This window comes from Etheostoma spectabile, chromosome 1 (genome assembly GCF_008692095.1).
Source record: "Etheostoma spectabile isolate EspeVRDwgs_2016 chromosome 1, UIUC_Espe_1.0, whole genome shotgun sequence".
Lineage (NCBI taxonomy): Eukaryota > Metazoa > Chordata > Actinopteri > Perciformes > Percidae > Etheostoma > Etheostoma spectabile.
This window is the reverse complement of record NC_045733.1, coordinates 15,606,479-15,626,689: the sequence shown is the minus strand read 5'-3', so window position 1 is coordinate 15,626,689 and position 20,211 is coordinate 15,606,479. Positions and strand designations below refer to the sequence as shown.

General features: G+C 39.5%; 1 protein-coding gene across 1 annotated transcript; it reads left to right on the top strand.

The window, feature by feature from the left end:
• Positions 1 to 117: 117 nt before the first annotated feature.
• Positions 118 to 17,757, top strand: rbms1a (RNA binding motif, single stranded interacting protein 1a). The gene is made up of 14 exons (XM_032502624.1): positions 118 to 588; positions 2,825 to 2,967; positions 4,628 to 4,686; positions 6,272 to 6,363; positions 7,619 to 7,776; positions 8,541 to 8,620; positions 8,733 to 8,833; positions 9,273 to 9,322; positions 9,405 to 9,495; positions 12,306 to 12,356; positions 13,154 to 13,255; positions 14,401 to 14,469; positions 15,198 to 15,272; positions 15,705 to 17,757. The coding sequence occupies exons 1-13, from the start codon at positions 538 to 540 to the stop codon at positions 15,264 to 15,266; spliced, it is 1,116 nt and encodes a 371-aa protein (XP_032358515.1). The 5' UTR covers positions 118 to 537; the 3' UTR covers positions 15,267 to 15,272; positions 15,705 to 17,757.
• The last annotated feature ends 2,454 nt before the right edge of the window (positions 17,758 to 20,211 follow it).

The window sequence follows — 20,211 nt, the reverse complement described above, 5'->3', positions numbered from 1 at the left end:
GGGGGGGTGAAGAATGCTTGGTATGTGCGGACGACAACAACACGAAAGGTGACGACGGTTCAGCCCAACCGATTTTGCGCTTCCAAATCCAACCCAAAATCACCTTTATCCGATCATAAAGTGAACCACGGACACCAGACGTTTCAACGTGCCTTTGTCACAGAAACATAAACCGCCAGTGCGAGTTTGTTTGAGGCGACCACGCAGTTTATTTGATGCCAACCACCCTGCAGAGGCGGAGATGGTTTGGTCTGTAGTAGGTGGGACTGCCGAGCGGTCTGCAGCAGGACGTCGTAGATCAATGAACCGGACCGAAGGGTTGGTCCATCGCCTGGTGTGCATCTGACCGTATGAGTCAGTATACGCTACCTATGCAGGACCGAGGCTTTTTTGTACTGTTAACCAGCCCGTTTAGTATGTTTTAAACCGACTGGTTATTTCCTAGGCCCCGTACACCGCTTGGATTCCGTCTCTAGTGGCTCCTCGTTGCGATTTTCTTTTTTTTTTTGGGAAATAAAACATATTTGTATCTCCAGGATGATCTTCGCAAACACAGGCAACCCGCTGAAGACAGCCAATCGTAAACAGGTAGGCCAAAAACACACACACACACACACGTTGGTTTTTATATTATTATTATTTATTATAGGCTATTTCTTCTGCCTACTTTCCCCCCAACACTTGAGGCAGCATTTGAATAGGCAGGCTGAATGATAGGTGCCACAAATGACATTGGAAAGCCCTTAATGGCTTTCATATGGGACATATTTGAATAGCTAATCCTTTCAAAAATAAATTAATTAAATTCTTTAAAAAGATAGACCCACTGCTTTCAGACGTGTTAAACGGGATGCTGATCCTCTGATAAGCTACATAGACATATAAACCCAGCTGCTGCTGAACCGATCTATAGCTGTAAATCCGAGACTTTAATTATTATGTCTATATAACCTTGTTTGCCCAGTCACCCGCCCCTTCTGGTCAATATGCATGACGGTTATTGTAGTCCATTTTTTATAGATTAATGCATTCTGGGTGAATCCAGTGAGAGAGGGAGAGTGTAATTCAATGTAATGTATGTCAGTGTGCTGGAATGAACTGGGCTGCCTGCATCCAGTCATTTGAGCTCTCTCAGGTGAACAAAAAGGCAATTGAAGGCCGTGCCCCTTTGCTTACCCATCACACCTTTCGATTTCAAGATGGAAATAGATAGCAGGCACAGAGGTGAGAGGCAGCTGCCATTCTAACCTCTGATGATGGAAATGTTAGCCTTGGGTCAGATGAAGTGGATTGAGAGAGCCCATAAGATCCAAAATAGCCATCTCTCAGATTAAACTGTAATATTTATTCATCAGAAGGCACTGTATATGACTTAAAGGACAGGAATCTGAAAGCAGCCACGTATGAATCCCTGCAGGGAAGCGGTGAATGAGTTTTCATTGTAGGCGTAACACAGGTTACGCCTACACACCTTATATACATCCCACCTTATAGAAGACTATAAGGTGTGATGATGCCTCTGTGAAATGTACCACTGTTAGCTGCCCTCTAATTGAGTGGGTGTAGAGTCTCAGAGGTCTGATGTGAACCCCTTGATGGTCTCAAACAAAGTAAGCATGCATTGCACACCAACAGAAATGTAAGGCCTCTTACTTGATAACCCAACAGGCCTAACAGGCGGTCCTGCCACAGCGATTGGTTCTTTATCTTTAAAAGAAGCTGCTATGAACATTTTTCTGTCATTATGACTGTGTGAGAATATTTCAGTGATTCTTGTTGGCATGGCTGTAGTCGTATTCATGGCTTTGGCTCTTGGAGTGGATTGTCCTTTGGTTATGGACAGATGGTGCGATTCTGCCATGCTTTGTCTTTGATCTGATCTGGAGAGGGTTTGGGGTGGCTGGGAGCTATTTTAATGAATGAGTAAGGGGAAGGAAATGCTTTGCAGGGCAGCGCTGCCCGGTTTGGCTCACAAGTATGAAAAAACTGAACACAGATTTCATCACATTGTAAGTCATAATAGGCCATGTTTTAATGTTCTCTGTCCATGGTATAGCCTACTGTTGGACAGAATCACCTTTTTTCAACAGAGAGCTTAAATGTTAAACTTACCATGCCACTCAGATCCTGATAGGGATGGTATTCAGATCATTCCCTTATGCAAAAGTAGAAATACTAGCCTATAGTCTATACTCCATTACAATTTAAAAGTCCTGCATTAAAAATGTTACTTAAGTAAGTATTATCTACAAAATGTAGCTTACTTTAATGTTTAAAAGTAAAAGCATTAGTAATGCATGAAAGCTCTATTCAGAGTGTTATATTATTAGATATAATTACCTAATGTTGTAATTTTTCAATGTGTAGCTAATTTTAGGTGTTTTATAAACTACTCTAGAGTGTTAGTAAAACATGATATCATATTCTGAGTCTGAAATGTAGTGTAGTAGAAGTAGGAAGGAACAGAAAGATAAAAACACTCAAGTATTGTACATAGAATTGCTCTTAAGTACAGTACTTAAATGTTCTTCTCCCACACAGGACCCTGATGTTGTCCCAAGCGTGTCACAATGCAGAACAAGCTAATCTGTTTTAGCGGCAATGGGGATTATTAATGAGCAGTTGTTATCATTTTAAGAATAGTACAAGGATGACCTTTAATGCAGCATGTACATGAAATTATAAAGTCCAGTCGTGCCCTCTGCGTGTTTCTGCATGTTAGTTTCGCTCAGATGATGATGTTCTTGTGATCACTGTTGACCTGGGTTTAAATTAGATTATCTAGATCCCATAGACTTCCTAACAGTGGGTTTCCTGTGTACAGTCCTACCCCATGACTCCGTCCAGTCCCAGCAGCAGCAGCAACAGCAGCAGCACAGGCCTGGAGCAGCTCAGCAAAACCAACCTGTACATCCGCGGCCTGCCTCCTGCCACCACAGACCTGGACCTGGTCAAACTTTGTCACCAGTGAGTACACTTACGTGTACAGTATTGAGCATAAGAAGTATGCTAATGTGTGTGTGTTTTGTTGCTGACATGCTGGTTTGCTGGAAAAAGAGGCCAAAAGCGGGCTTATGAAATGATTTAGGCTACCAATGTCATTTTAATAAAAATTTTAAATATTCTGTCTGTAGTTTGTAAAACTTGTAACAATTAAGGATTGTTTTTCTGGTTAATGAATTCCTAACTTAAAGAAATATTTGGCATTTCTTGCCAAGAGTTAGATAAGGGGATTGATAACACTCTTATGTCAATTTGAAGCCACAGTTAAGAGAGGGTTAGCGTAGTTTAGCAGAACAATTGGGGAAAGGGGAAAACAGCTAGCCTCTGTAAAACCCCAACATGTCATTTTTAGACTTAATTAGTGAGTGTTTAAGGGCTGTTAACGTCAGGCATATTTTATTATCTTTAAACAGAGCCGTGCTAGCTGTTTCTCCCTGTTTCCAGTCTTTGTGCAAAGCTAAGCTGCATGCGGAGGCTTTATATTTACTATACAGATATGAGAGTGGTATCAATCTTTTCATGTAACTCTTGGCAAGACAACAAAATGTGGAATCATTCAAAATGAAAAATGTAATTATTCAGGGTTTCAACGGGGTTTTAATAAATGTTTTACAGTAGTTTCGGATTTCATAACAAGAGATGTTTGGGAACATTTACTGATAAACGAAATCTTTTGCATACAAATGACTATAGATAGAAATACAATTGTGGGTGTCAAACAAAATACATTGTGTTTTTAGTGCCAAATCATCAATGTTGGCATGCTAAGATACACACTGGTTTAACCATAATGCACTCTGTCACATAAAATGCTCCAACCACCATCATACCTCCATAACCAGACACACATGGAAATGTCTTAGCTCGACTGTGGTATGTGAAGCGGACTGCAAAAATGATTTTCTAAAAAAAGAAAGAAAGCAGTCATGTAAAGCCGGGAACATGTTTGATACTTTATACTATAGGCTTCAGTCCGAGTGGTTAGTGTGGTGAATGCCATAATTAGTGGAGTTTTGTCTCCCCTCTTTACCTCTGAATCACAAGCATATGGAGAGAGGCATTCACCCATGTAAGCAGCAGCAGCAGCTGTTTGTGTCCTGTTTGCTTGTGTTTTGTTCATGTTCCCAATGGTGTTTGCCAGCACAAAGCAGAAATGAAAGTGCTTTTCAAAGCAACAAGGTCTGAATGGTGATGTAAGCTAGGCATTCAGTCTGTATGTTGTGTGCACTCAGATAGCAGTTCACAGCTTTTGCTACAGTTCAACTTGAGTATAAAGTCAGAAATAAAGCAAAGCCTAGAGTCTTTGTGTTTGAAAACATCTAGGAGAGAGTAGTGATGGACAGTATGTGGCTCTGACATTTGACTAGTTTTTATAATTTTAATAAAGTGTTCTGCTTGTGTTGTATTTTATTTATTTAATCTCACTCGAAATGTTGAGTAAAACTCTCTCTATACAAAGTCCTCTGGAAATGGATACACCGAAATTTGACATTACCAATACATAATGAGGCGTCCAAGGCAATTAATAGACATTTTCATAAAATACTGCCACTAATATAACTTCTTGATACATTTTTTACAAAGAGAGTTATTCGAAAGTAATTACATGTTGATATGTGCACAGGTATGGCAAGATTCAGTCAGCAAAAGCAATCTTGGACAAGACAACCAACAAATGTAAAGGTCAGTACGATTATTTACTTACCAGACATCATTTATCAGGTATTTATATAAGTATATTTAACTATATAACTTAAGTCCTCTTCCAGTGCTGGAACATATCTCCACTGCATGTTTAAGTACGGAGACTTATTGTTTAGTTGTGACCGTTGTTTTCAGCTGACGTTTATAAAGTGTCACAACAGTGTTTTTGTGAGTTGCATTATATTTTACTTTGAATGAATTTCCATACCTTCCAGGCATCTCCTGGTTTTCATTCATTTCCATAAAGTATGAAAATCAATTTTCAGCAACTTGATACTTTTCTTGGGTTGGGTAATCTATCCCCACGTGAACATGAGCAGTGAATGTGTCTGCTTTTATTTTTCTCAAACATGTGATGTTAATGCATGACATCACAGCCAAAAGTACAGCTTGATTTGCAAAGTCTGCACTGCAACACAATGCAATGAAAACATACATTTGACTTAAACAAAAGCAGATTATGATGGATTACCTAAATCAAGCCGATGTAGAGGCTCTACAAACCGATTTTCACACTTTATGGAAATGTGTGGAAACTAATGAGTGGCTGGGTGATAGCAAAACACATACAAAAATCAGAAACACTATGGTATGCCTTGGAAAATGAAGAAAAGGAAAGGTATGGTAGGTAAAGTATGTTTTGTCATAAATCTAGATAAACATAGACGCTGGTTGCTGGACATTTAGTCTATACTGACCTATATTGTGAAGTAGTATAAAGAGCAGTAAGTAAGGAAGTACAAGACTGCTTAATTCAAGTATGCAACCTAATGTATGGAACAAGCATTAAATGAAAGCTTAAAATGTGTTGACATGACATGTAAAATGTCCTTAAAAAAGGCGTGCAATTTATATACTATTCCAAGAGATTACATTGGCTAGGCAGATTTTCATTTTCAAATTTTTGGACAGAGGTAGTTGTTTCCCCTGTTCCCAGTCTTTGTGCTAAGCTCAGCTAGCTGGCTGCTGGCTTCAGTTTCATATACACCACAAAGACATGAGAGTGGTACCAGTCTTCTCATCTTACTCTTGGAAAGAATGTGATTCATATCCCAAAACGTTAAATTATTTCTTTAAAATATTTTAGAAAGGGGCGACCTCTAGCTCACCCAGTAAGAGCGTGCACCCCATGTAGGCTGAGGCCTTTGCAGCAGCCTGGGTTATTACTAAATAATAAATTAAATATACGTTATTTTATTTATATATATATATACATACATACATACATACACTGTATATATACTGTGTGTGTGTGTATATGTATGTATGTATATATATATATATATATATATATATATATATATATATATATATATATAGTACATAAGAAATAATTCTTATAGAAATCAGATTTCTTTAATTGTTTTATAGTGTAAATAATAAACAAGCAAAATTGTTTGTCATGATTGATAATGTAAAAGAGTTCTTGATATGTTTACAGTACTAAAGAGTAAGATTCAAAATGGTATGATCCATTCCCCAGTAATAGTACAAAATGTACAAAAGATGGGTGCTCTTATTATTTAGTGAGTGTTCATAGTAATACCCTTCTACCCAACTACAGGTTACGGCTTTGTGGACTTTGACAGCCCTGCGGCGGCTCTAAAGGCGGTACATGCTCTGAAAACCAGCGGCATACAGGCCCAGATGGCCAAGGTGAGTTTGGTGCGTGTGTGCATATTTGTCTTGCTTGTGAACATCTCTGGGGCTGTGCTTCTGTAATGCGTGCATGTGTCCGTTGTGTGTTGGAGAATGACATTAGACTGGTCACGTGACCTCAACTGACAAGCTGTTCTACCCGTGACCCCATTTACTTTCACTGTAGAAACCAGATGTCACTTCCCTCTCTGCCAAATAACCTGTCAGTCAGTTTGACGCGCTACACACAACCACCAGCCCACACACTAACACACTAACCCTGGTTAGGTTTTACTAAATAGATTGTACAGATTTTTTTTTTATACCAGTATTATTATTGTGCCACGGAGTGTTAAAAATTATCATTCATGCTTACTGATGCATATTGCAGCAACGCAGTATAGCAACAGCACTGCTGCTTTAAGCCATTTTTTGTCTGTGACTAATTCAAAGCAGTTTTTCATTTTTCAAACAATTTTTATGATGGCATACAGTGTGTTTCTGCTTCACATCTGTGATTTGTCTCGTAGTGGAGCTGCAGGAATTTTCTGGATCGTTTAATTTCTTTCAGTCCCTCCACTTTCCCAGCCCGGCCTGCGTTGCTTTGCTAATATTTATGGGTGAGAGTTCATTGATGAAGGGTTGCTCTCTGGAGACCTGCATGTAGCTGCTCTGTTTGGAACAAACACGGCAGAACACAGTTTGTGTGTTGTGGTAGCTAGGCTACGCTGCTCTCCTGCTGTTTCTAGGGAAGACCATAGAGACGCAGAGCTGCTGCACAATACTGATGGTGTGTGTGTGTGTGTGTGTGTGTGTGTGTGTGTGTGTGTGTGTGTGTGTGTGTGTGTGTGTGTGTGTGTGTGTGTGTGTGTGTGTGTGTGTGTGTGTGTGTGTGTGTGTGTGTGTGTGTGTGTGTGTGTGTGTGTGTGTGTGTGTGTGTGTGTGTGTGTGAGACACACAGGAGAGCCTATTGTTGGTTTAACCCAATACTGTATCTTCTTTTGACCCTTAACCATCCTTTTTTCTTAACCCTGATCCACACAGACACGTTTCATAGCAGAGAAAAATATATTTTCTTTGTTGAGTCTTTGTTAATGTTGTTAGTATTTGTCAGTGAAGAAAGAGCACAGTTATGTGTGGTTCAATGGGCCTGGAATTATACTTGCATTTAAGTATGTGGCTCTCACTCAGGTCAGATGCCACATGCAAAATGTGCTCTAAAAATACGACGTTCAATGTAATATTTATTTTCCATCTTGTTTTCTGTGAACAGCAACAGGAGCAGGACCCCACTAATCTGTACATATCCAACTTGCCTCTCTCTGTGGATGAGAAAGAGTTGGAGAACATGCTGCAGTCCTTCGGCCAGGTCGTCTCCACCCGGATCCTTCGAGACTACAGCGGTAACAGCCGAGGCGTGGGCTTTGCCAGGTCGGTCACAGAAGATTGACAAAAAAGAGCAGTCTTTTTATTATCTGTTGAGTTATCTGTAATTGAGTTGTAGAATACATGTTCAGCTTTGTACACAAACCTGTGATGATAAATAATTAACAAACTAAAATTATCGTTCAATGAATATAATCTAGTGCTGCAATGGTGCTACTGTTCGAGGACAATAATTGGCTAACAAAAATGTAGTGGATTTTTGTTAAAGATAAGATTTTGTGATCATGAATGAACTTGAAGGTTTCAAGACCACGTTCACACATGCATCTTTGAGCTTGACAGTCAGTTATTAGCAGTCATGTCCTGTTGCCTTTGCAGGATGTGCTTATGTATTCACACTGATGTCAGTAAGTTTGTAATAACAAACGTAATGTAATGTTTGTGGTGACATTCTTTTTCTTTGACTTTTGCAATCCTCAATTTTTTTTTTTAATGCAATTGACAAACCTGCTATTGTTTTGAAGGGTAGCCAATTGAAGACAAGTTGAGATAATAAGCTCCGGTTCCCATTTATATACACACAGCTAAGCGTATGTGTGTAGAATCCGAGTATGCTTTGGTTTGTAGATCAGACCTGAATGTAAACTAGCATTAAAATGAGGAAGGACAATTATGCTCCACTTTTCTATGACGGGTGTCAAGAGTTATCCCAGTTTGCATCATGCCTTACAATCTCACTTTGTGTTTAACTGTAGATTGTCTTTGTGTTATCTGGTGATGAATCATTGTTTTACCTTCTCCCCTGTCAGGATGGACACAACAGAGCAGTGTCATGCAGTCATCTCCCACTTTAATGGGAAGTTTATCAAGATAGCTTCTGGAACTATGGGTAGGAGAGAATGTCACCTTTCTGTTCACTCTCCCTCTGATGAAAACTGTGGAGGCGCTGATGATTGATTGCTGAGTCTTAAGATGTCAGGTTTTTTGTGCTTTGCCCCCAGCTCCCTCTCAGCCCTTGCTGTGTAAGTTTGCAGATAGTCAAAGGAAGAAACATTCTCACAGCGGATTTGTTCCCAATGGACATACGGGGGACCTGAGACTAGTATGTATCCACCTATCATCTTACATGTGATGTAACCTTTTGGCCGTGTGATGAGAATTAATGAATGACGTTTTTATCATTGTGTCATGCATACAACCATGCACAGTTCTAAAAAACAAAATCCCTTCAAATCTTATGACCTGCATTATCTACAACAGAACTAATTACTTGCAAAACTTTAACAATGTAATACTGGGGGAAAATCAGTGTAAATATGAATTAAATAGTCCATCTTCCCTTCTTTTTTAAGACTTTTAAGTTCAAATTAAACATCAAAATTATAACTATTCAAATTTTTGATTATCTGAGTATGTTTTGTTGAGCCATTAAATGGAAAATTAACTCTCTTCAGTGATTGTACAGTACAAAAGAAAATTATTATTTTCATGTAGACCCATTATAACATAATTATTTTTGATTGCCTATTTCCTCACCTCAGGGTGCAATGACTCTTACCTATGACCCCTCCTCAGCGGCTATGCAGAATGGGTAAGTTACACTACAAGTCATGACACCATTTTAACTAGTTATAATTTTTGAGCTTTATTTTGAAATACTGTCTTTTCCCTAGGTACTATCCTTCTCCGTATCCTATGAGCAACAGGATAATGACGATGCAGCCTGCAATGTCTCCCTACATGTCTCCAGTCTCCGCTTACCAGGTACTGCAAAAGTTCACAGTAAACAAGTCCAATGGCCAGAACTGAATTTAAATCATCTCTCTCTCTCTCTCTCTCTCTCTCTCTCTCTCTCTCTCTCTCTCTTCCCCTATGTTGCGTTTCATTTCTGGGGTTGTTTAGATGCTGCCAGAAATTCCACCATAGATATCCCTAATTTTTGGATAGATGTCTGTCACCTTCCGCTTTCTTTGTGTTGGCAACTCTGGTTGATTTTAGTGACTGCTCCTTTAACTGCTCCTCAAATCTCTGCAGGGAAAATCCAGACAGCTAGCTAGACTATCTGTTGAATTTGAGTTTTTCGTTGCACGACTAAAACAACCTTTGAACACATGTTTCACCAAAACAAGTTCTTTCCCGAGGCTATTTTACAGAGGCACCGTAACAATTGTTACGTACTGTAACTCCAGATTCTATGAGTATAGGCGTAGCCCTCTCAGCAACCAGCCCCTCAGCTGCTGGGTTGTCACCGGGGGTGAAATATCTCCGTTATATCTGAATATATCTGGTCAGCTTTGATAGTGCGTCCTCGAGCCACGGGAGTTGCTAGGGCGGGGCCGCCAGCAGCTGAATGAGTGTCGGGAACCAGGATGCGCTCGTGCTCTCCGGTGCCACCAAATTGATTGACAGATTCTCCTCCTGGATGCGCTCCAGGAGGCGAGGGATCAGAGGGACCAGGGGGAAAGCGTATAGGAGGGTTTTGTGCCAGGGGTGATGGGAGAAGGCGTCCACACCGAGGGGTGGATTGTCCCGTGCGCTCAAGGAAAACCACAGTGCGCACTGTGTGTTGTCTCGTGAGGCAAACAGATCCACCTCGCTTGCACAAACCTGCTCCATAGCCTTTGAACAATAGGGGGATTCAATCTCCACTCGTTAGCTAGAGGCTGGGGGGCGCTTGCCATAATTATGGTTGTCATGGCGACGGCGCTGCTGTGGAGGAGACACCTTCGTTGGGGGTGAGAGCCAGGCCGGCGTGAGTGACGCCCGAGGCAGGTCTCACAGCGGGGATGGAGGTCTATATCCGGGCAGATGAGAGCACCGCTGGAAGTCAAGACTGTCTTTATACTGCTAGCTTGAAGTAAAAATGGGAGCTGAGCAACGGGTCCGCACTGTTTGTATACAGTATCGGCGGACGTAGTGCTGGATGCAAGGGCGAGAAAGAAAGTCTCAATACTGCGCATGCAGGAAGGGATAAACCAAAAAGCGTAGCCCTTAGAGGGTGAAGCCTATAAGAAATAGAACTGCGTTTAGTGCTTAGCGCCGCCCAAGACGATTGTGATTGGTTTAAATAAATGCTAGACCACGTTTTTCTACTATACCAGAATGTTGTATGGACTAGCCAGAACAAGACAACATTTGAGATTATGGTTTATACATGCAGTACATATATGTGGGTTAGGGTGCAGTTCTGCTTGTGTGTGTGTGTTGTGTGTGCTGTAGATGTAAAATTGGTGTTAAATGTCCCCAGGCAAGATCTGTCGCTTGAAATATATTTGCACATGGGGGATGAATCTGATTTTTCTTAGTTTTGAATTTAAACCTCTACCAGATGTTCTTCAGATGAACCCACAACCTGCTTGGCTTCTCCAGGCCTGTCTGGTAGACATCCCTGTCATGTAGAGAGTTGGTAATGAATTCTAAGTAATAAGTTCAGACATTGTCATTGTCTAGCTAGTTTGTCCAAGACAAGACAAAGTCGATCATTGACTTGGCACCTTTAGGGCTCTGATACAATGAACACTTGCTGTATGAGTTTTTTGTACTAACCCACAACTAGTATTGACATCTAACAAATGCTCACCTTTTCAATCGGATGGGGGAAGCACTTCCTCCTAGGTACTGGCCGCCAGGTTTCATTGTCATTGCCAGTGTGTACACTGGAGTCTCCAAGTAAAATGATGGAGTAGGTGAAGCTTTCTCAAGGACTCAACTCACTCATAATTTTTGGCGCAAGCACCCAAACAAGAGTCAGACCTCACCCAGCAGTCATGTCCAAGCAACCTTCTCATCCACTGAGGAAAAGTGAGATGTTTTACCACATCTCAACTGTTATAATGGAGGAGTTTGGTTCCAGCGGAAATACTGGATGAGAAGTGAGTCCAACTATTTTTATCCAGTTGGTATCTCTCAATTTTATGCTCCAGCTCCTCCCCCTCATACAATTTGTGTTGCCAACACAACTGTATTCACCCTTGTCCTGCCCTTTGCCCAATTGGCATTGCATCGGTCCTTCTTTTTGCCTTGAGGGTTGAGGAAGTGGTTACAAAGACCTGTGGTTTGACCAGCAGTATTGGAAGCTGTATAGCTAAACGGGAGCATTTCAAGTATGTGTTTGCACAGGTGAAGGTCTTTGGCCAGAAAGGTTTCACCCTCTACAGCAACATATACAAAAACGTAAAAAAGTATGGCAATGTAGATTTATTTATTTGGTTAGGACAATGCACATTAATCAACATTTCTGTAAATGCGCCAGTGTTAGCTAGTCGGCTAATTTTCAACTGTAGTCCTACTTAGCATGCATGTCTTTATGGTGGGAAGAAATCGGAGTGTCCGGAGGAATAGTGGCATTAAAACGCATGGATGGACTGATGGATAGAGTATATACTGTTGCAGTCCAGACGTATCATTTAGACTGATAACACCCTTTTATGTCTATTTAAAAACAATTGTTATTGCAATGGTAAAGTTAGTTTGTAACATGAAAGTTTCATTCAAGACACATGAATAACTCTCTCTTTCCATCTGTCTCTCGTTCTGCCTCTCCCTTCCTGTTTTCCTGTCTGGCCCTCCATTAGGTACAGAGTCATTCTTGGGTGGCACACCAACCATACATCATGCAACACCCGGTAAGGGAACAACGGCATTTGATTTTTTTTTCCCACACACTCGTAGACCACCTCCTTTTCTGTGTACAGGAAATGGGTGTGTAGTGCCACTACGGCTCTGAGCTCACAGTGTTACTTTAATCAGGCCGTTCTGCTGACACAATCAAACCTACAACGTCTAAAACTTCCACAAATGTCGGAGAAGAAGTTGAGCTGAGACAAGTTCTGGGAACTATCCACTGTGTATTTACATAATGTAAATGTGTATTAGAGTGTTTTATGAAAGAGATATGGAACAACTAAAAAGACATTCAGCCACCCCCCCCCCCCCCCCCCCCCCCCCCCCTCCTCCCCCTTCTCTGGATCCAGCAGGAAATGCCTGGAGCAGAGACAGTCTTGTGACTCTTCCAACAGATGGTTTCCAGTGGAACAAGTGTCTCTACTGATCTGCCCCCTCCCCCACCGTTTATTCCCTTAAGGCGTCATGTTTAAAGGAATATACCCCATCTGAAAACAGACTAATGCTGGCAACATCACACCTTGTACATATTCTTTTGTCCTGTAATGTAACCCAAGGAGCACAACATTTTATTGTTTTTATTTTTATCAAAGCCAGAAAATACTTTTTTTTCCCCAGCTAATCTTTCTAGTCTGTCATACATACATAGGGCTTAAACAGTAACTCATGCTATATTTGTACTCAACACACACTGCCTTTCACTGTTATGTGCTATTTTATCTGGTGTTTTATAAGAATTAGTTGATTTAGTGCGGAGAAATGTGATATGTGGTAAAAACCCAGCTGCCTGCTATTACAGGGTGCTGTGATGTCTCCCTCTGTGGATCCTTCCATGTCACTGCACCCTTCAGCCATGATTACTCAGCAGATGGGCCAGCTGTCACTGGGAAACAATGGAGCGGTGAGTGGAATTCTGGGATATCCTACATCACACATAGCATTGGTCAAATTAAGCCTGTGTAGTATAACTAAATAAAAGAAATGCTCACAAATAGTAGGATAAAATGTTTGTATGAGAGTGATTATATTTTATTATATACATAGACTTATGAATATGCCTGAACAGAGGCTCACTAGAAAAATCTTTATTGGGGCATTTTGCACCCCTGGATTAGTGAGGTGAAATACTTTTCAAGTATTTATTTTATTTTTCAAAACCGATTAAAATGTAATGAATATCACAATTAGAACAAATTGTTCCTGTTATACAAAGATCTATAGTCTGTGGAATTACAACTAGTATAAAGCCTCATGTGATGCAGAATATAACCAAAAGTCAAACATGGTATGTTCTGGCACATTTACACTTACTATAGGAACAGGCAGGTTTCCTTGGAATCCCTGAAGATAAAATACTTTGTTTACTGCTATGCAAATAGGATGAGACTGAAGATGAGGTATTATTAATTATATGACTATTTAAGGGACACATTTTCATAAAATGTCCTTATTTCCTGATGGGTTCTTCTAAATCGCTGATTGCAACAACAACAAAAGTGTCACAATTGTGGCAAGTTTTTTTTTTTGTAGACAGAAGACAGGTTTTAAGTTTAGAATGTTATATCATGCATAAGACGTTACGTTAATGTCTGACACGTTTCCCCACTGCAACAGTTTTTTTAAGTCCTATGGGTTGGGCAATATTATGTACATGGCACAGTAAAAATAGTAGAAACTAGATAAAGACTTCTCAGGACTAAATGCTACATGCATGTCAACAGTTTCTTTTTCGAAATGGGTGCTCTCTGCCTTTTCTTACTTTTTCTATTTCACAGTAGTCAACTTAAAACACAGTTTTACTCAGTGACATGTAACTGTGGCGTAGAATTTGCTCTTATATCTCCTCTGAAACCTCTGTAGGCATTTGTTTTCTGTGCATGCTGTAAAAAAAAAAGTGTTTTATTTTGTCATGTTTTCTCCTTTCTTTCCTTTTTTATATGTTGAGTCGAGTAGCACAAGATGCATGTACGGCAAAACTTTCAGGTCTGACAAAATGCAATGCCATTCAATAGTTTTTATTTTATTCTTTCTTATCTTATATTACAGTATATTTCAGCCAACCCCGGTGTCCAGGGAGCTTACATGCCTCAGTATCCTCCCATGCAGGCAGCAGCTGTAAGTCTATAATATATTTGTCCAATTTAACTGTTCATTTAAAGTGCTCACATTATGCTTTGGGCCTTTTTTTTCTTTCCGTTATTGTGTTATGTATATATTTCTGTGCACATTATAGGTTTACAAAGGGAAAAAAGCCCAAAGTCCACCCCAAAGGGACTTACCATCTCCATCAGAAAACACTGTTCACAAACTGGTCCTAACAGCTCTATTGTAGTCCAGCCTTTACTTCTGTGACAAACGTGCATCACTTTGTAACACACGTTATAATGCATGAATAGAAGTGAGATGCCTCACTCTGTAGCTAAAAAAGAGAAGTCAACATACAGGATGAAAATAGAAGCTGCAACAATGTGCAGTCCTCCCTTCTGAAGTGCTTTGAGTGTCTATGATAAAGCGCTGTATAAATGTAATGAATTATTATTCTTATTTCGTACAACTAAAATATGGCGTTTTTTGAAAATTAAAGAACGTAAACCTATTCTGATATAATCTTTATATACAAATATGAACCTGAAAATGAGCATAATAAGAGCACTTTAAGACATTCAGCGGTACACCTGGTGTCCATTTAACTGGGATTATATCGTAAAAGCCCATGCCACTCCAGTCATCTTGTTTTTGTGTGTTTAGTGTTGGTCCTTTAAAACTATCAATTATCTCAGTGCAAACACAGTGAAAATAGTTATTATCACGCTCTAAATGAGAGATGCTGTTTTGCTTTTCAGGAAAACGGCACACCGCAACAAGTGGACTCTTCCAACAACTCGTCTCCCTACAGTCAACTCAGCAAGTAATCACAGGTACACTTTAGTTTCTGAGCTGTGTGTGTGTGTGTGTGTGTGTGTGTGTGTGTGTGTGTGTGTGTGTGTGTTTTTGTTTGGGTCGTGGTTTGTGTGTGTGTGTGTGTGTGTGTGTGTGTGGTGTGTGTGTGTGTGTGTGTGTGGTGTGTGTGTGTGTTGTGTGTGTGTGTGTGTGTGTGTGGTGTGTGTGGTGTGTGTGTGTGTGTGCGCATCTTCATAGTTAATAAATAAAATGCTTTATAGATCAGTTATAAGTCATCAGTTATAAGCCATCAATGAGAATTTTGGGCTTGACAGGTTGTAAAAAGATATGATTTATGGGACCTGATACAAGGTGCCTGTGTAGGTCGACGTAAGATCCTATCCTAATGTTTCTGTTAAATATTAGTTATAGTTTTTGTATTAATGCTTCTGCTTTCTGTGTCTGTTTAGTTTTAGGCTTGATTCCCGCTCTGTGAGCCAGAGGGCATGTGGGCAGGTTGCCAATGACATCCCAGGGGTAACAGTCAACGCCTTCTCTTATTGGACCAGATACAGTCAACTTTTTTGCACATCCCCGATGTTTGTGGTGGAAAATGAGGACAGTGTAAATGGACTCAAGCAGTTGGCTAATCACAGAAAAAAAAAAAAAAAGATTATTTTTGATAAGAAACAACATGCTCTTTTTTCCCTCTTCTTCAAGGATTCTCAAACAAATGCCAGAGGACCCCCACCCTCCCCAGTATGATGTGATATTAAATGCATGAGATTGAGATAGCCCCCCCCCCCCCCCCCCCCCCCCCTCTGAGATTTCTTGATTTTATAGTTCCTTTAATTGTGATATACGAAAGAAAAACTTGCAAAACCTTGTTTGCACTGAAATTTAAATTCTTGTGTGGCATATTCTAAAGTTTCAGAATATGCTCATTTTGCTTTTCAAAGTCGCCACAAAATAGCTTACAAAAATCAAATAATGTTCAACTGCAATCGACAGCTGACACAGGTGGCCATTTCATTAGGTAATTAATGAATTTATTATTGGAAAAGGTGCCTTCCTTACGTCACATCAAACATTCTCCAACATTTCTTTCATCGAACTTGATCAGGTGTCATATTTCATATCTGATTAATCAAAGGTGTGTGTGAAATCATAGAGATTTCCATTCAGTGTTTCGCTATCTAGTCTCCTGGTAGCAATAAATACAATGAGAGTCCCATGGCAATACTGAGAGAGGAAAAAAAAACGGTGACAGACTCAAAGCAAGGTAATTCCTTATTTTCCCTCTTTCCTTTTTTTAAAAAATCTTCAAGACATGACATGAAAAAAAAGAGCCGTACTTTTATGAAATTACAAGTTTTACACCCAATGGACATCTTTTAGGAGGTTTCTTTTTTTTTTTCCTTCTTGTGGTCAGTTTGACCAGTGATCTACCTCATTAGTTCTGCTGGAGTCTGCTGGTGTTATGGGGTTTGCAGGTAAAGCCCCCTCGTTCACCAGAATGGACGAAGCAGAACAAAAGCCACGCTCAGGAGCTGGCTAAATAGGACTTCTGCCCGTCTGTCTCCCACATGCAGCGTTTCTCTTCCTGATCTGTAAAGAAACATTGTGCTTTAATTCGTCTTTATTTGTCATTGCTTCTGTTCTGGTGATTCTTTTGCTCATTAAGATGAGCGTTGGTTGGGTGTGAGGCTCCATTTTAGAGATTCAGTGCAACTACTAGCTTCTCCTTGAAATAGTTGGTTTACAATGTGCTTGAAACAAATGAATGCAGGCTACGTGCATTTATTTTCTACATTCTTCTGCCTTTGCCATTTTAGACAAATCTTAGATGACTCACCACTTCCCCTTACCTTTTCTCTTTTTACTTTAATCTTGGATTACACTTCTCTCCAAAACTAACGCTAGGATTTGGCCAAATTTTGGTCATTTGGTTATACAGCCGCTTAATTGTGTACATGCCAAACAATTTGGCTCTCAAATCTTGCCTCATGCAAAATAAATGCAACAATCATGTTAAGTACTTTAAAAGCAGCAGTATTTTACAAGAATTTGATGGAAGTTGAGGTTGGCTTGTTCAGAATAAGATTTGTAAAAAGATATGCGTTCAGGGCCAAAAGTGAAGAATATGTGAGTTTTATTGTTTGCTTTGCTTTTTTTCTTCAAATTGATTATTTCTGATGTAAGAACTCTACACTACTTTGACACAAGAAAAATGGTTCAAGCTGTATGGTCGCGGTGCTTTTCCTCGATCAGAAGTACTGTAGTAGTAAACGCTCATCTTTGGAAAATACAAGCAGTAACCTGCTTTTACTGAGTGTGCTTTCCCATTCTGAACTTATGTTGCTGCAAAAAAAAAATGTAAAAATGAAAAAAAATCTTGTACATGTTATCCTCATTGCTTCCCGTGTCGCCTTCAACTAATTCTCAAGCAATCTTCTCCTCGCTCTCTCCTTTGAAAACATTGGAATAAAAACAGTGCTGAATAAAAGGCTCTTCTTTTTCTCAGATACGACTTGTGTCTCTTACATTGACTGGTCTGTTTGCTATTGCACGCTTGGAATGTTGTGTTTGGAAGTTTAAAGGGTATTTTGGGTGTTATTCTATATACTTTTCTTAATCTTACCAGTAATGCATTAATCTATCTCTCAATACTTTCCAACATGTATGTGGGATCCATTTATTCATAACTGGTATAGAAGAAAAAGAACGCTAAATAAGTTCCTAAAAATAGCTGGCCACTGTAGTTTTTAGGTAATGTAACTCAAACAGGAGTAGATATTTCAATTTGGGTGACCATATTTGGCTGTGGAATAATAAACATAGTGCTCTATAGTGAGTATGTACATCAGCAGTGTATGTGGGATTGAATCAAAATAAAGTACAATGCCTATGTTTACTGTAATAAAGGAACATGTCACCTCAAAAAAAATATATACATATCACCAGCCGTATTCTCTAACATCAATTTAATTAATTATATAGCCTTATAGGAAAGTTTAAAGATTTAGAGACTTAAAGGAGTACTACAGCAATTAAGTACAGCACTTTCTTACACTGGGGGAACGGTAATCTGTATTTAGAGACAGATTAACAAAACTGAAGGTCAAAACCAGCAGCAGAGGCTGTGATATCCTCACTTTAAATCCCTTGTTTGAGTCAAGTTGCAGAAATGTCCAATCCTACAATTTCCATTATGCAGCTCATCACAATTTTGTTTTTATCTTCACTTCCTAGTAAAAGCTTGCAACATTCAAACTCTTCAACTCCAGTTTGTAACTCATGCTTTCCATTAAAATGTCTCCAACACAAAGCCAAAATAACTTTTTTTCTCCCTCCAGAGCCACAGAAAACATCATTCATTACTGTGCTCAACAAGAAAATTGATCTTCATTTGTTGAATTGGTGAAGTGTCCATTTACGACTTTAATAGCAGAACATCAAATCAAGTCCATTAGTTTCATTAATTATTGGGCTGTACTAATTATCTGGCAGCAGAGGGTGCTGTGAGCCAAAGTTGTCAAGTATATTTGAAACCAGAACTAATTTTCAAGCTTGGATATCTTGTTGTATGTCTGATCCTATGTATGCATCTTATGACAGATCGGATGTGCAACAAGTGCAATGTGTGTGCTCATGCTAGAGCTCTTTCCTGCACTATTTCAGGCATACTGCCTTTGTAGTTTTCCCTTTAAGCTCAGACTTAGTGCAGCTGATCCCAGAGACATAAAGGCACCATGCCCCCATCTCTTGCCAGTCAAAGGGATCAAGATTAGCCATCACACCCACCCAACACCATCCATTCAACCCCAACTCCAGGAATATACATACAGATCCCGTGTAGCACACACACACACATGTCAATCAAGTGCCTATTGTAAGGGCATCAACTCTTTGAACATAAGACACATGCCAAGTAGAGTCTCTCTCGGTTTCCTCTCATCCGCTCTCTGTCTCTCTTTTAATTCTCCACAGCTGAGGGGACACATGGCACAGATCCCTTGAGAAGGCCCAAGGTCAGACCCAGGGCATAGGCGTTAAGATGGGAGGCCTGTTTCAGTATCCAGTATCATTCACTTAGTGTCATACACCACGTCAGCAATTCAACACATGGGATGCTTCCTAAAGATGCAGGCTGTTACTGCTTGTTACTCTCAAAAATGTAATTTCTAAATCAAAAGAAAATAACCAATAGGGTGGTCAAATAGAATGGTATACTGAAGCTTACACTATTAGAAAGCAGATGCTGCAGATGATTTAATATCCTTATTGATTGGTCAATCAAATGGGTGGCTTTAATATATACCAGTTTATATAATATTCATGTTAATTTATCTTCTATTACATTTCAGAAGGAAATATTGTTCTTTTTACGCCAGTACATCTATCAAACAGCTTTAGTTGCAAGTTACTTCACAGATTTTTGCACACGAAACATTTAAATAGCTCATGAAATACAATGCTTTGTTATCAATCAAACTCTCAACAATATGAGGATGTACTGTGTTTCCTTTTAAATATTTTAATAATAGAATACAACTATCTTTGAGGTTAGGACTGTTAGTTGGACAAAATGGGTAATTATGACTGCATTTCTTACTATTTTCTATATCTTTACTATATTCTATATTACATACAGTATTTTTAATGTGTGGTATTAAAGTTGTTACTAATCTGATCTGAACACTTCCGTCATCACGGTTAAATACAGTTTCTGACCTGAACAGTACATGAGCTTGGTCTGATGAGGAACCACTATAGATTAAAATGTAGTCTGATGAGCCTGGTGATCCTTCCTTTTTACAATAATGAACAATAAGGCTATCACTGCAAGAGCCAACTTCATACACCACACCACTTCAGCAAACTGTACATACTGTATATGCAGTTCAGTCAATAAACAAGCTACAAGTGTTTGCAGTTTCTTATCTTTTCAGTCTGTATGTTTATCTTCTTCTGGTA

Coding starts and splice junctions, on each gene's coding strand:
- rbms1a (XM_032502624.1), top strand. CDS start 538: ATGATCTTCGCAAACACAGGCAACCCGCTGAAGACAGCCAATCGTAAA. Junction 2,968..4,627: donor CTGGTCAAACTTTGTCACCA/GTGAGTACACTT, acceptor ATATGTGCACAG/GTATGGCAAGATTCAGTCAG. Junction 7,777..8,540: donor CGAGGCGTGGGCTTTGCCAG/GTCGGTCACAGA, acceptor CTCCCCTGTCAG/GATGGACACAACAGAGCAGT.